At 44.4% G+C, this 16,164-nt stretch overlaps 1 protein-coding gene and 1 long non-coding RNA gene across 4 annotated transcripts; both read right to left on the bottom strand.

The window, feature by feature from the left end:
- Positions 1-972: 972 nt before the first annotated feature.
- On the bottom strand, positions 973-6,367 carry LOC144992345 (uncharacterized). The gene is made up of 4 exons (XR_013656228.1): positions 6,174-6,367; positions 5,316-5,381; positions 4,043-4,078; positions 973-3,970 (listed from the first exon to the last, which is right to left on the bottom strand). It is a non-coding gene; the product is annotated as an uncharacterized LOC144992345 (long non-coding RNA).
- Positions 6,368-7,391: 1,024 nt separating this feature from the next.
- On the bottom strand, positions 7,392-15,512 carry dyrk3 (dual specificity tyrosine phosphorylation regulated kinase 3). Of its 3 annotated transcripts, XM_020703516.3 has the most exons (8): positions 14,608-14,625; positions 12,970-13,079; positions 11,923-12,056; positions 11,110-11,856; positions 10,677-10,882; positions 10,282-10,588; positions 9,773-10,189; positions 7,392-9,687 (listed from the first exon to the last, which is right to left on the bottom strand). In XM_020703516.3, the coding sequence occupies exons 5-8, from the start codon at positions 10,859-10,861 to the stop codon at positions 8,956-8,958; spliced, it is 1,641 nt and encodes a 546-aa protein (XP_020559175.1). In that variant the 5' UTR covers positions 10,862-10,882; positions 11,110-11,856; positions 11,923-12,056; positions 12,970-13,079; positions 14,608-14,625; the 3' UTR covers positions 7,392-8,955. The 3 variants fall into 3 exon arrangements, with proteins under 3 accessions (XP_020559175.1, XP_011473819.1, XP_078804243.1); XM_011475517.4 differs by lacking the exons at positions 11,110-11,856; positions 11,923-12,056 and adding an exon at positions 14,818-15,512 and having other exon boundaries at positions 14,608-14,661; XM_078948117.1 differs by lacking the exon at positions 11,923-12,056 and having other exon boundaries at positions 11,110-11,236.
- Between the last annotated feature and the right edge of the window lie 652 nt (positions 15,513-16,164).

The raw sequence follows: 16,164 nt of genomic DNA on the forward strand, positions 1-16,164 counted from the left end.
AGAGTAAACAAGACGGGACATGTGACAGAACCTGAGACCGTCTGTGTTTATGCTGCATATGCACGGATGTAAACTCAGACAGAACTTGTGTCAAGTAAAAAAAACAAGTTTAGAGTTCATTTAACCTGACTTGTTCCAAGGATTTCCAAACTCTGATGTTAGGAGAAGTGTTTCGACTGAACTCCCACCATTCCTTAATAAAAGCTGTCTTCTCAAGAAACTTGAAACCAACCACAAATATCCAATTTACCCAGCGACAGAATGGATCAGACAACAGTGTACCAAGGATAGGTGCTTCAGAAACAGACACTGGATCTTCAGCACAGATGCGATGACGTTATTGAAGCGGATATGGAAGACCAAGATTCTGATTAATATCTGGGAACATGTGGAGGAGAAAAACACACGTAGGTGAAGAAGAAAGAACTAAAATGGGGAATAAAGTTTGATATGTTTTCAGAATAGCATCTTTGTATGGCGTTCCATTTGTGCAAAAACTTATGTTTTTGTGTTCACTGTCTGACTTTGGTTCACTGTCACATTTTCGTACATGGAGAAAATTGAGAAAGGGGTTATTATCCATTTTATAGTAAGCAAAAGATTAGTTTAACAAACATTTTGAAGAGTAAACCACAGACAACAACTCTGTAATGATTTTTTAGGTGAACAAATCCCAATTTCTTACCGTTTTATCACGTTTGTTTTCTTAAAGATGATCCATTTGTTCGCTTTTTAATGGAATAGAAATACCTTCAAAAAACATTTAATACATTTCTCAAAGTTCACATTTTTAGAAACTTGATTAATTTTGCAAAAACAGACCTCGAAATAAATCAACAATTTTTAAAATAGGATTTTATTTTAAATAAAAATCAGCTAATGGGTAAGAAAAAGTGTCTTACTAAGAATTCGTATTTTAAGAAAAAAATTCCAGCACATTATACTGTATTAAAACTGATAATATATTGTTCTTGCAAGACAGAAAATAAGACCATATTTCTTGAAGAAACAATATTTTCACTTTCTTGAGGTTCAGCTTTTGCAGTGAAATAAGGGGAACATCTTAAAATTGAGTAATCTAACTACAAAATCTTTCAAAAACAACTTTTATATTGAATTTGGTCTAATCTGATGTGTTTATTTTGGAATCCACGGAGTGTGTGGTGAAACCATCATGAAAAGAAGTCCTCTCTGTCTCTCTGAGAATGGATCAATTGGTTTTTGAACTTTGTTTGCTGCTAGTGACGCAGGGAATGTTTCAGCAAACAATAGAGTCCCTACTAAAGCTACAGGTAAAAAATAATCCCTGGCTGTGAGGATTATTTTGATCTTAAAATTCACAAGTAGAGGAAAACTGTCTTGACTGCCTCAAGGAGTGCCTCAAAAACTGGGGCTGCTCCACAGTCAACCATGAACTCTAAGTTTTTACACTGGAATCTATTCTATTCTATTCTGGAAAAAGTGTTGACAGTGTTGAGTTCACACAGAAGATTTGACACATGTAAACTTTTTTTTTCATTTGAATAGAAACAAAAGATGCACCTATTATTCATTTATGTCGTGAAACTTGGGTGTAAAGATTAATTACATGATAAAAAAACACATATTTTTAGCTTTTTTTTGCACAGAACAATTCTGACCCGTCCTCGCAGCTTCTTCCCAAAGAGTTATTCAAGCTTTAAAAAAAAAAAATAATTCGATAAAAAAGAAAAGGACAAACAGTTGAATTCATCTTCACAAAAAAGAGGATGAGTCATCCTCTATTCCAGTCCCAGCTGTGAGCCGGCCGGGTCGTGCAAACAAGACAAAGAAACCCAAAACCTAAATAAAGGGGGACTGTACATACATACTGAACATACTATGACTGTGGCGGCAGATGGAGCCGGGTTTGGACCAGCCAGAAGAATTCAGAGGTTGAATTTGAGGAAAAACGAGCAAACGCGTCTCCTCTACCCTGCAGTTTGTGTGGAATGTAGATTGGAGGGTTGGTGAGTCGGGCTCATGTTCTTGGAGCACAACCCCACCTCTGCCAACGATCTGCATCTGTTCAGCCTGTACAGACAAGTGCTCACAGCGCCTGCTGTGAGCTCAGCTGTGTGTCACCGTGTGCGCATGAGTAACAGACAGTTGCTCGCAGTCTGCTTGTGTGTGTTTTTGTTTGTGTGTGCAGAGCAGAGGATTAAGCAGACATTCTGCTGCTGCTTCCAACGCTTGCTTCGGACCTCAGCTGTCCCAGTGGACCTAGGCCAGACGACATGCACGGCCCCCGGCGTGTGTCTGCACTCTGTGACCTGCCCCTGTGTGTGTGTGTGTGCGTGTGTGTGTGTGTGTGTGTTTGCTGTCCGGGCCAACTTCATGTAAAAATAAAAAGCTTTTGTAACCGGAGAAATCAAGTGTGCAGCTTTCTGTGTCAACTTGCTGCAGAGAGGTGAGCTGGTGTTTACCACATCAGCCATTTCCCTGCTGTAGATCCCAGCAGAGGCTTCAAAAAAGGCACACAAAGAGGTTTACACATGCGCTTATATTTGTTAACAACTAAAAACCATAAAGCAATTCTTAAGGGTTTTACCAGAAAAATCCACCACTCATTAAGACATTTGTAGCTGTGAAATAAGCGGTTTTTGACCCATTCACAGCCTGGAAATGTCAATGACTGCCAAGATTTGAGTAATCAATTGATTGATTGATTGATTGATTGATTGATTGATTGATTGATTGATTGATTGATTGATTGATTGATTGATTGATTGATTGATTGGCAGGGTTTATTTCAAGCATTTTCCATGGTAAAAATGAAGGAAAAAGACAATGAAAAATAAAGATTACATATCAACTCCATTTCAGATTTGACTTTTTAAGTTGATTATTTAAACAAACATATTTAAACATATAACAAACCGAATTGAATCTATTAAAAGATAATTTTTGAAAATTGAAAGGAAGACAAATAATAAATTGACTATTTCCGTCAATTAATCAGGTGTCAGAAATATGCTGTGTATTGATTATGTTTTTTTAAAAATTGTCCGGACCTGAAAACTTTTTATGGTGTGCAGCTGCCCTTGTGTTTACTCTTTAAAGCTAAACGCAGAGCAACAAGCAGGTCAGGATTTGTTAACCTGGGCGGTAATCAGAAACCTGTCACCACTCTGCCGGTCCCGGTCCACAGTCAGGACCTGAAGTCCTGCTGTGCCTCCATATGGTCTGCAGACTCTTTTAGAGTTTCTTGCATGGAGGAGCAGAAAGAGGTGGAGGAGGAGAGTGGAAAAGCAGAGCTTTGCAGCATATGGTCAGGAGGTGACTGGGTTGACGTCTAATGGGATTGCCCTAATCAGCTTTTACACCGGAGAATGAGAAGGAGAAACTACAACCATCTAGATTCAATTTTAGCAACTTGCTGCTGAATCTGACTGACAAATAAAAAGTCAAACTGCAGCACCGGGTTCTTCTTCACAAACCAAACACCATTTTCAAATTCATTTTAAACTCGTTCAGCTCTTAATGTTTTTCACCCTGCCAGTGTTATGACACAGAAGAGGGACTTCCTGCCATTAATAAGAAAAGTATGCACATTTTTACCAGCAAACTCCCCAGCTGCTGAGACCTGGAGGCAAATTAAGTCACACTCCAACCACACACACATCACTTCAAGCCTGTAAATCCTTTCGATGATGTTGCTGAACTTGTTTTTTGTCTCAGGCCATGTAAACCTGACTTTTTTTTCCTCCTCCAGGCACCTGCTCACACGTCCAAACATACATGAATCATCACACTGCTGTCACAGCAGCTGGATCGCTCACCACCTTTAGCTTTGATGCAATAAAAAGAAGAATTGAGCAATGGATGACAACACCAGCTGGTGGGCTTCCTGGTCCCAGCTGACATGTTAGGTTGGACATGACCAGGGCCGTTTCACTCTTTGTTTTTCATCCCGACTCCGTCCCTATACGGGTCCCTCCGTGCGCCGCGGCTGTCACAAAAGATATGCGGTTTAGACAGATATTTCCTAGAATGACAATACCGAGCACCTGGGCTAACTCACTGACGGCTGGTGTCACCCAATGCCGATCACGTGTCACTGCCGGCAGAAGAGCACAGATCACACACACACACCCACACACACACACACACACACACCCCAGTGAGCTTGTCTTCTGTAGAAATAACTCATCACCTCAGGTCTTTGGTTTCACTCTTCCAGAAACAACTCCATCAAATTAGGGGCGGCCGTGGTGCAGCGGTAGGGCAATCGACCCATGATTGTAAGATTGCAGGTTCGATTCCCACCTTGCACACCCATGTGTCCTTGGGCAAGACACTGAACCCCCCCCCCCCCCCCCTGCCTCTGGTGGGAGGTTGGTCTGGTGGGAGGTGTGACTGGGTGAATGGGACTGCAACTGTAAAGCACTTTGGGCCTTGAAGAAGGTAGAAAAGTGCTATATAAGTTTTTACCAAATTAAATGAGTTCAGTAAGTTTGTTCTGTAAGAAAAAACAATTAAAGTGTGGTGTTTTTCTGGTGATGGAGCACATATATGAAGAGGGTCAAGTTTAAAATAGCTTTTCTGAGAATTTCTTTGTTCAAATCTTTGTGAATCAGGAGCAGACAAAATAAAAGAGCCTATTCTTAACGTAGAAAATATGTGGGTGGGGCATAAGCTCCCTGGCCCGCTCCGTTCTGATGCATCCACTTGCAGACAAATAGGTCCTTTAAGGTTTTCGTTTTCCTCGTCTAAGCTGGAATCTGGCTCAAAATGGTGCAGCTGGATGGCTCCAGTCTTAATCCCCATTTTTGTTTCACCAGTAATGTTAGGGGGTGTGAGCTAGCGTGTAAACAGAGAGCTCTGAGTGATGGGAAGGGGGGCGGGGTTGCTCCAAGCCAATGGTCCGGCCCACAACGCAGAGGTGAATTTCTAATGAACTACTGCTGCTCTGAAGAAACTCTGTTCTGGAAAACGACACATGTTTTTGTAATTTGTATAAACTGCATATTCATAATTAAAAGACGTCCGGGGACACTTTGAAAATAGATCAAACGATGATCGGAGTGGGACTTGAATGACTTCTACGTAAACTTTACCCTGTAGTTATACTCTTTATGATACGATAACATTTCAAGGAGATTCTTCTAGTTTTGGTCACATGAAGGCCCAATATCAACAGGTGTGTGTGTGTGTGTGTGTGTGTGCAGGACAGTGTGGAGACCTTCAGTTATCAGCTCCAGAGGATCACAACACACAGAGGCTTATCCGCTCCTGCAGCACACAGTCATCAAAGCACCAAGATAAAAACTTTTGATAACATTTGAACAACTGACCCAGCTCAAGCTCTGCAGGTCAGACTCAGCTTTAAACTCATGAAAGCAGCATCTTAACTCGGATGCCTGTGAACATGAAGCAGAGACACAACATTGGATTGCGTGAGATTTGTTTCCTGGTTTTTGAGATCAGAGGAGATCGGGTCCCACTGCTGAGGATTTAATCCAAACTGATTTGACAATCAAAACCCTTTAGCTTTGTTTACCGGGCAGCACTTCCAATTTATAATGAGGTTTTTCGAAGAAGCCAATGCGTGTGGGAGAAAAACAAAGAGCAGAAGCAAATAGATAAGAGCGTCTGACTGGAGGTTTTACTGCAGTGATTACAGAGTTTTATCTAACTGGTCACTTCACTTCCTGCTTCTGCTCAAATTCTTTCATAAATAGATTTGTTTTTTCCTTTGAAGAACATCCAAATGTGTCAGAACCAATCGGTAGAGGGGAAAAAACAGCTTAAGGAGGACAGATTCACACTTTACGCAACACTTGGAGTCTTCTATCATTAGGGGAAATGTGGTGGAACTGAATGTTCTAGGTGTTCCGGTCAGGAAATAATTATTTCCTGACCGGAACACCTAGAACATTCAAATACTGAATGGATTTTCTAACTAAGCTGCATTTCTGGTAAAATAAAAGAATAAACATGGATTGAATGACTGTAAACGCATCATTACGGTGTCAAAAACAGGCCACCGACTCTCACCGTCTCAGTGTTCACAGAATCTGTCACCTTATCAGCCACTGAAACCCAATTCTCTTTTTAGTGAATGCATCAAATGAGCCCGAAGGTTTTGTTTCATAACAGACGCTGGTGTCAGGTGGCAGAAACACAGGTAACCCCTGGTAACAAGAACTTACGTAAAGATTCCTGTAAATCTGTTAGCTCAGGTCCTTTAACACAAACATCGGGAAACTTTCTTCACTCTGTGGATGAAAAGGAGAGCTTCACCATCATGTAATTAAAAAATATATGCCTTATCTTGAATAAAAATCAATAAATAAAGCCACAAAGGGCGCTGGATGGTCTGCAGGCGCGACCTGCCCTTGCTGCCCCCAATAACCCCCTTTTTACCTGCTCTCACTGACTGAGCGTCTGCTAATTGCCCCTCACTCTCCCCCTCTGCCACCCTGGTCAAAGCTGCACACGACCAATTCATGAAAAAAAACAACATTTTTTTCTCTCGGGTTTATCTCCATAGCAACTATTATATTTTGCAGTCGCCTGTTGGTGACGAACAGGTTTGTGTCATTTTTAGAAGAGTTAGTAAAAGTCATTTTTGGGATTTCCTTGGCAACAGATGTTTTTGTCAATCACAACCACATTCCTAATATTTTTATATTGTGTGTCTTATTGTTTCGTTCAGCTCAAGCCAACGATTCGTGTATTAAATTTTGACAATATTCCGGTAAAAAAATGGGAACGATACTTTTTCCGAGCTCGACAGCCTTTGAAAAATGTACAAACTTCTAATTTCAACATTTTTCCCAACGGTTTCTGAGGCGACAGATCAAAAGTTTACATTTGTAGCTATTCCTAAAGGTGGTTTTTAAGACAACAGTCTCTTCCTGAGGTCAAAGGTCAACTAAACTTTGGGTATAGACTGAACTTTGTGGGGTGTCCAAGTAATCTTGTGAAGATCGCTTAAACATGTTTCCTTTTATCATTTTTGTGTGTGTGTGGGGTGGGGGGGTCCCAACATGGCCAGCAAGCTGTAGGTCCTATGGCCATCCCATAATAATTCTAAAACGTCCTTTGGATATTGCTGACACTGGTGTGTTGGTTTCGTTAGTGGATTTTGGGATCTTTTTTTCTGAGCCCCATAGTTCAATATTGGCCCCGCCCCTCATTTTGATGGTTTCTTCCACTGTGACGTCATCATGTAGATTGTTTGGTGGGGTAGGAGTCGTTCCCAAATGCATTTTCTCTGTGTGCTAGGTGCGTGCAAATTTTGGAGAGTTTTTGAGTATGTGGCAGGGCAAAACTGTTACACAAATGCAAAAGAAGAAAGAAAAATAGCGAAAAAAATCTGGTCCTTGCAGTCCAGGAATGCATCTAAAAAAAAAAAACAGCCAATGTTTCACTTAAAAGTCATTTTTATTTTTATTTAGAAAAAGAAACTATCACAACTTCATTTGGTTACTGTACAATCTCTCTTCTCGTTGTGTCTCAAGTCTGAACACAGTAGTGATCTCATGCTGAACGCCACCCCCCCCCCGACTCTCGCCGCCGAAACACGATGACTTCCTCCTCCGTTATTGCGTTTTGACGTCTTCTACAGCGTCAGGAAGCCGTCCTGCGTTAGAAGTAGAAATCCCTGATGGTTTCACGCAGAAAGTGAAGGAACCCGAGGCCGGACTCTGTGGTCCAGATCAACGTGCACCAGCATTTCTGTGCACGTGTCGGTGTGTGTGTGTGTGGGGGGGGGGGGGGGGGGGGGGGGGGGGCACCACTTTCTATGTGTCAAAGAGGCTCCCTGCTTTGAAGCAGAGATAGCTGAGGGGAGGAGGAGGAGTGAATCTAGGTCAGACCGTGTGGCACATGCAACGCCCCCCCCCCCCTGCAGAAAACTGATAACTGCAGTCCCTCACAGCAGCGCGGCGGGGCCAGAGAAAAACATGCAGCACAGTGAGCGGAAGTTTAAGGGATGTATCAAGTATGCTTCCCTGAGAAACACTTCATATCCGACTATCATAAACCCCTCCCCCTTCACATTCCTCCCAAAAAAAAGGGGGAAAAAAAGAGATTCTGGCTCATTTTTAACACCTATTCTTCCATCTGGATGAGCACCGGCGATAACTGCAGCCCACTGAGGGGCGGAGCTCGTAAAACTTTCAAACAACCTTCTCAACAACCTCTCTCTCTACATTGATCCGTTTGAGTGACAGCACTGTCTCGTCCTGATGGCCGTGGCGGCACCGCCGTGGTGAACGGTGCTGCTCCTGTCCTCCAGCCTCCGTTTTCCACGCTGCAGTGGAAGCAGGGCTGAAGGGGAGGACCAGATGTGCCGCGGCCGTCCCGTCGCATAAAGTACGTCCACAGAAACGCCACACACCGAGCACCAGGCGTCCAGAGAGCTTCAGATAAAAACTAATTATTCACTGCAAGAAAAAAAAAAAAAAGCCAATCCTGGATCCTTTATGCCGGAGGGAAATATGAAATACTTTTGCTAAACTGAAATGATGGGGGTCATTTCTGTAGCCCTTTTTCAAGTTTCACATGAGAGTGTGGAGGCGAGCTGGGAGTGTCGAGTGACAAAAGGAGGCGAGTGACCGTGCAAGTGTGCTTAAGTGTGTTTGCTAAAACACGACACCGGAGTGTGACCAAGCACAAGATAAAACCACCTTCAACGCCGTCCGCTCGCTGGTTCTGAACGGCGGCCCGCAAATCAAACCTCACAGAAGCTCGGCGGCCTCCAGGAGGCCTTTTGTACAAAACTTTAATTGTCTTTTCGGACCTTCTGGCTTTTGCTTCACAAACGTTAAAACCAGGAAGTGGAGTGTCGACACCTCGCAGTAGAAAACAAATAAAAGCCCAAGCAAACAGGTTTAAAAGCTGCTTTCTCCGATACTCTGGCTCCTCCTGAGGAGCAGAGAGGGGAGAGAGCAGACCCCCAGAGGAGATCGAAGGACTCTCTCTGAACTACGAAACCAGTTTCGGGAGGACCGTGCGCAGAGGTATGGCCTCCCCCGAGTCTCCCAACATGTTGCTCCTCAGTTTGTTGCTGGCAGGAGTGGAGCCCAGGGCGGGCCCCCCTTTGGCCAGGATGGAGGGGAAGGAGGTGCTGTGGTGGTCGGGAAGTCGTTTCACAGGGGCCCCCTGGTTTTTCTCAGTCACAGCTAAGGGTTTGGGGAGTCGGCGGTACAGCCAGGGGTGCCTGAGAGCCTGGCTGGGGGTGAGACGAGATAAGGGGTCCCAGTCCAAGCACTTCTTTATGAAGTCAATAAAAGTGGGGTCCTCGCAGCCCTTGAGTGCAACATTCCAGTCCTTGCTGGCCGGGGGGCCTCTCATTTTGCCCCGGCGTGAGCGAGACCCCGTCAGCACGGTGGCTCCGGTTGGCAGCGTGTTGTATCCGCAGTAGCGGGGGTGACCCTTGGAGTTGATGAAGTTCTTGGCTCTCTTAGCCTGCTCCAGGACCTTCAGCGGGGGCATGCCCAACAGCTCCATGGCGCAGGCCAGCTGGTCGCTCTCGTCCTCGCCGGGAAACAGCGGGTACCCGGTCAGAAGCTCGGCCAGGATGCAGCCGAAGCTCCACATGTCGATGGGAAGGCCGTACCGCGAACCCAGGATGACCTCCGGGGCTCGGTAAAAACGAGACTGGATGTAGGTGTAGACCCGCTGATGCTCAAAGCAGCTGGAGCCAAAGTCGATCACCTAACGGATGCAGAGAAGAGAGTGTGTGTGAGTGAACACGACATGTGCAAGTGCTAGCGTGAACCAGAGGACACCTGGGATCTACCTTAATGCCGCTGCGGCCCTGCTGTTTGAGAAGGATGTTCTCGGGCTTCAGGTCGCAGTGGATGATTCTGTGGCGGCTCAGGGCCTCCAGGCACTGCAGGATGGAGTGTGCAAACTTCCTGACCAGCGGCAGGCTGAAACCCTGGAACTTATTGCGCTTGATGAGCTCATACAAGTTCATGCTCAGCAGCTCAAAAGTCATGCAGATGTGGTTCCGGAAGGTGAAGTTTTCCAGCATGTGAACCACATTCATTGTGCCGTTGCGGTCCTGCTTGTGCAGATGCTCCAGGATGCGGATTTCCTCCTGCGCCTGTCGGTGGAAACGCTTCTCGTTGCGCACCATCTTTAGCGCCAGGTGTTGCTGAAGCTTGTGGTCGTACACTTTAGCCACCTGGCCAAAGCTGCCCTTACCAATAATCTGAAGACAGCAAAACAAAGATTAAAATCTGAAGCTATTTTTATCAAAACCAACGAAACAGCCTTTAAATGAGCGGCGCTCCATCGCCTAACCTTCAGGAACTCGTAGCGGTAAGCCAGGTGATCATGGGGAACATGAATGTAGCCGCCCTGCTCATCATCGTACCCACAGTTGTTGCTCCCTCCAGCAACAGCCGGTCTCTTCTTGGCATTGGGTCCCACAAAGTACACGTCTGGATAGGAGTGGATCTCAGAGAGCTCCATGGGGCTGAGCTGAGACCTGTACAGTCTCAGAGCCTGGTCGGGGGTGAGCGGGCCGCACATCTTGCTGCCGCTGTTCCCCCCATTCGCAGCTTTTTGAGGACCAGAAGATTCACTGGAACCCTTACTGGAGTCCGTGCTGCAACAAACGAGCGACAGGAAGTCAGAGATGGACATTCGCCATCACTCAGAGGTTTCCAGGTGCTTCAGAAGCTCTGGCCTCTCACCTGTCAGCGCTGAGCTCCTTGGTTAACCCTGAGACCGGGGCAGGCTTGGTGGGAGTCTGGGACGTGCTGCTGGTGATCTCAGTGCTCGCCGTGGTTATGGCGTTGATCTTTCGGTTATTTGAAGAGTCTTCATACAGATACTTGACCTTCAGCTGACCGCCTCTCACGGACACCTGATCCCGCATTATAGTCCTGTTCCCCACAACCTTACAACGACAAAACAGACAAATGTTTAAAAAAAGCATCAGAGACGTTTGAAATACTACACAACAAATGACACGCCATCAAATACTTGGGTAGTTTCTGAATAACTTTGCTAAATAATAACAACGATGATGTTTCATCTCTAACAATTCCATTTAATCACACCCCTTTAGCAGATCTGTAAGAGAATAACAAAGGGATTCGGAAGAAAAAAAGCATATTTACACACCAGATAACCTTTCTGTTTGACACAAGCCTAAACATCAACAAACACGGGTGTTTCAGGCTGCTCAAAAAGGAAGAGTTGGGACGCGTGAACTGGCACAACTGGATCTAGATCCGGTTTGGCTGCAGACCTGTGTGAATAACAAAGCCAGGTACATTGAGAAACATGCAAACTCTTATCTCCGCCCACTGGTTTCTAGCAGACAGAACTTTGTGTGCTCTGCAGACCTGGCTCATTACGTCACGGTTTGCATATTTCCGTTTGGTTTTGAAGGCCAGTGATAGCTTCCCATATTAGAACTTATTTAATTCAGTTTTGTCCATAAAGAACTCGTCTTAAAAAAGGTGGTTCTGTTTTTTCCCCCTCTAAAAATTTGTGGGTAAAAAGCTTCTATTTGAAATTGAAGAATCGTGTCTCTGTTTCTATCTGATGACCTAGAAAGTTCCACAAGAGGAATGGCAGCCGTTCAAGTTAGATTAAACTAGTGAGTTATAGCAGCACTGCGGCTGTAAAAGACATACTTTAAATTAGCTCTGCGCCGCATTCCAGCGCCAAGTTACACAATAAAACAAATCTGGTCGGCGGGCATTTGTCTGTAAACAAGTCCTGTTCGAACGCTGAAGAGCTGCTGTGGTGGAAAGTTTTACGACACTTCTTGGAGGTTTTGGGCTCGGAAGCCAAGCAGGTCTTCGGTCAGCACCATCAACCAAACAATGGAGGAAGAAAGTCCAGGTCCAAAGCAGGTGTTCCCTAAAAGAAGACCAAGATGGGGCGGTGTTTGTGCTGTGAGCTGGAGGCCTAAAATTGAGGCTTTACCTTCCATACATGGAACTGGATAGACATTATTATGACTCGGCCCCGTCAATGACCCAGGTTCATGCAGCTGTTGTTGAAAAAGTCGTGCTGCAAACGGGGAATATTGAGAATGCTGAGCTGCGGGGCAAATCTGCCTGAAACAGATGGACAAGAGCTTATCTGGCTGCTGTCTGACGCCTTGGTATACGTTTCTTCTGAAACACTGGCATTAATCCCAAAAAGATACAACCTGAGCAACAGGCTGATTGTGTCAGATTTACCAGCCTTGGTGTAAATAGTTTGTACCCTCAACTAATACAGAACAGGACTGACATCAATTTCTCACTCTAATAGAGCATGAAGCCATTCGGAGCACAGCTCTGAACTAGGGCAAGTTACTGTCAGTCACATTTTACAAAGATATCTCTGTGCGCCTGATAGAAAAATAAACTTGAACAAAACCAAAACTAGTCTCTGTAAACTGGCCGGTGGAGGACTAGATGAGTCCGGAGTGCGGGGGGAGGGGATGGTGACTTTGTTTGTGGGTCATTTTCAAGCCCAATAAATCTTTACAGTTTATCCAACAAGCCTTGATCCTCTGCTGATGCGTTCACTGCAGTTTGCCTTTGATGGTATGAAAGAAACCTCAGTCTGCAATGCATAACCTGTGTGTGAGCATAAATGTTTGCATCCAGATCTTTAAAATGAAGCGCTTTGTTTACACTTTTGCTCATCGGGGATCCCAGAAAAAGATTTAGAAAAAACAAAAAGCTAATTAAAACAGCGTGGCTGGTTCAGGACGCTCACACAGAGAGAAGTCTTCATCCTTTCCACTATAAACTATACAGTATGGTGTTTTGGGTTATCTAATCTCAAGTGATTCATACTGAGGAGTATAAACCTGGCTAAGCCTCCTAAATGACACAGCAGGACTGAAGATAGGCACAAATATGACGATGATGAACATGGCTGATCAGGGGATATCTGTCAGATAACCAGGATGTCTGAAGACGGAGCCTCAGCATCCGGTAACAGGTTTAACCGGCTTTGTGCTAAATGTATGCGTACCGTGTGCTTGGGCATCGTGGCCACCCCAGGTGGACTTTGTGTATCTGCATCGTTTTTCAGGATGTGGTCTGTCCTCATGTAGGAGTCATACAGGCCGTCGCCGTGGCGTGCTACAAGGCAAAACAAGAGAATGCTTAAATCAGCGTGATAACGTGGAACCATTTAATCAGCAAAGACAAACTTTTCACGTCTGAAGAAGACGGTTTAATCACCACAGAGACAGAGAAGCCCATTTGCATTAACCAAGAAAAAGACCCATTGATTATCTTATCAATCAACCCAACAGCTTCAATAAGTCAGACGAGATTAGGACGAGTGTTTTGTCATAGCGTTCAATCAATGTCCTGCTGAGCTCTGGAGACCAAACTGCTGTATGGAGAAGAATTTACTGTGAAAAGGCCGTCATTAGCAGATATCCACCATTGTTTCTATTGTGTCACACACATTGTTTCCTGGGCCAGGCCTCTGACCCGACCAGCTTACATGGGGCTTAGGGTCCCAGATCGCAAGCACTGCAAGTGGTATTATTGGCCTAATGGGGGTAACAGATGCCTCTGTGACGAGAGCATCTTTCCATCTGTCCATCCAGGCCAAGTCATTTAAGGCCCACGCCAGGTGTGTTCGGCTTGTGCCAACATGGAGGGATGCGGGGGCACGCCATTGAATGGTGCGGCGTTTCACGCTCACCTCTGTGGCGTCACGCCAAACACCTTCAGTTAGAGAAGAAACTTTAAAGAGGAGTAAATGATCAGAAACTGTGGGTGTAGGTCAGTTACAAAGATGACAAACACTCATCAGCTGGCTGCTTTTCTCTACAGTCATCTATCTAGCCTACACTGTTGCTTCTCCTTCAGTGCAATAAAACCCATTGTCCATGTGTCTCAGTTGTTGTGTTTGGATAGCTCATCAGTGAGAACTTTCAGGTTGGCAAGGCTGATTTTCTCTATGACTAGTCCCTCAGTGCTGTAAACCTGTACAGGTGCGTCACACCCATGCCCCTGTGCGAGTTCGTCAACAGACCAGCTCCTGGACAGATTAGACCTGCTGCTTGGAAACAAACGCATTAAACCTGCACAGCACAGCAACCAGGGGCATTAGGGCTCTACACATAATATTAGGCTAACATAGACCCCATTAGCCTTCTGCAGACTCCTTATCACTCAGCTCAGTCAGTCCTCCGCATGCAAGCAAAATTTCATCAAAAAAAAGAGACTTTGAGTTAATAATAGAGACTCTCAACTTGTTTCTAACCATAGGTTAAATCAAAATGGGCTTTCATCAAAAATGTAGACCCCAAACCACCAAACTCAAGTTAAACTATTTGGGAAAACAATTCCCAAGGGAAAAAAATTGGTTAAATGCCGTAAACAAGTAAAATGATGACTGTGTTACAGTAATAACCGAGGGGACGACGGGAAAAACACTGCCGTACTTCCTGGAATGTTGTCCAGTAACTTTACTGTTTTGATCAGAGCCCATAAAGCAACAAATAAATCATATTGACAACTTTATATATATATATAATTTTCTGCAAGCTAAGACAATTTTCTGAGCAACGAGACCAAACACAGCACCACAAAGAAAAAGCACAACGTAATAAAGTCAACATTACAATATTGTGCACTTTTCTGTGTTTACCTGTTGACATTGGGCCCTCTGGTTTTCTGCTTATTATCATCATGATTGCAGATACTATGTGATGCCAGCATCCGAAGTTGAAGAGAACAAAATCCAAAATAGAAAAGTAGTAAAAAGTTCAAACTGTGGTCGCCATGCCAACTAAGCAAAACATTTAAAAAACTTTATTTAAAAAAAGTGTCCAAAGCTTTTTATTTTGAAAAGCCTTACGTTTTCGTCCTTTTTGAGTATTACTAAATTACTAGCTGGTTTGAGAGCATTTCATCTTTGTTCGGTGGACACAGCAGAATCACTCCGAGGATCCTCGACGCGCGGTGGGGGTCGTTTTCCTCAGACAGCTAGCCAGCTAGCTTGCACAGCCGAAAAAACGCTCGTGCGGACCGGAGTCGCTCCTCCAGTTGAAACTAGTCCAAATATTACAGTTTGACGGTCTGACCCGCGTGCCCCTCGCCTTTCTCTGACAAAACAATGAGTCGACCCAGAGCACCATTCCCGTCCCAGTTTGCTGGCTTTGCAGACACCAGGAGCGATCCCACCCGTCGATGATGATCCCACTTGATTTGTTCTACACCGGGACAACCTCGTTTGTCTTCAGGAACGGCTAGCCGCAAAAGAGGCTAGTAGCTGTGGAAAAGTTTCATGTCTGCTGAAGTCCTTCCCGCCGATGGCTTCCGCTGAAGGAAGAGGACTAATGCTCCGCGGCTGGACTGGAGAGAGTATCTTATTCGACGGGGCTGCGCGTTGTTGCTAAGGGCGTCTTCAGTCTTCAGCTCGGCGACAGCGCAGGCGGACAGAGGGAGGGGAGCGGGGCGGGGCTTAGCGAGCTCCAGCCAGTCAGCGCAACGGCGCCCCCCAACGTCCAACTCCAGAATGAGCTACTCCTAGTTCACTGCTTGTAGAAAATCCTTTATTAGGTGAAACATTTTCATTTGAACAAAGTTGATTTTGATTGAAGAAAAAGCAACACAAAACATATACAGCACCTTTTATTTATAGGCAGTTAGAAAAATGCTTTATGGGGAGACTTACCGTAGCATTAAAACAACTAAATATTACACTAAAGCTTTGCACCGTGTCATCTCTCTGAATGCTTCTTCATTGTAAAATATCAAACAGATAGATTTCAATTTATCTGTGTATAAATGAAAAAAAAAGCAAACATGACAAAAAACTCAGCAAAAAATTAGATCAGAGACTAGTGATGCTAGAGATTAAAAACAAATTATACTTGGGATTGATGGAGTTGTTAACATTAACGTGCTGTTGAATGAAATTGCAGGGTCTTGGAATTTTTAGACATTCTAATTACAAACATATTCCAAAAGGATGTGTGCTAAATACCAACTTTAACTATTAATTGTATTATTTAAGAATGTTTGCAGAAATCAGAAGTACTCCTAGGTGTAAAGAAGCTTCTATTCGCTGTACTGTTTGTGTAACCACTTTAAATACTAGACATAAAACTGACAGATCCAGTACGAAGCATTAACTCTTGTTTTTAGTTAATACAATTATTTTATAATTAGTTTATAATTTAGAAAAAAAAATAAAAATAGT

This window comes from Oryzias latipes, chromosome 5 (assembly GCF_053564925.1).
Source record: "Oryzias latipes strain Hd-rR chromosome 5, Olatipes_Hd-rR_3.1".
NCBI lineage: Eukaryota > Metazoa > Chordata > Actinopteri > Beloniformes > Adrianichthyidae > Oryzias > Oryzias latipes.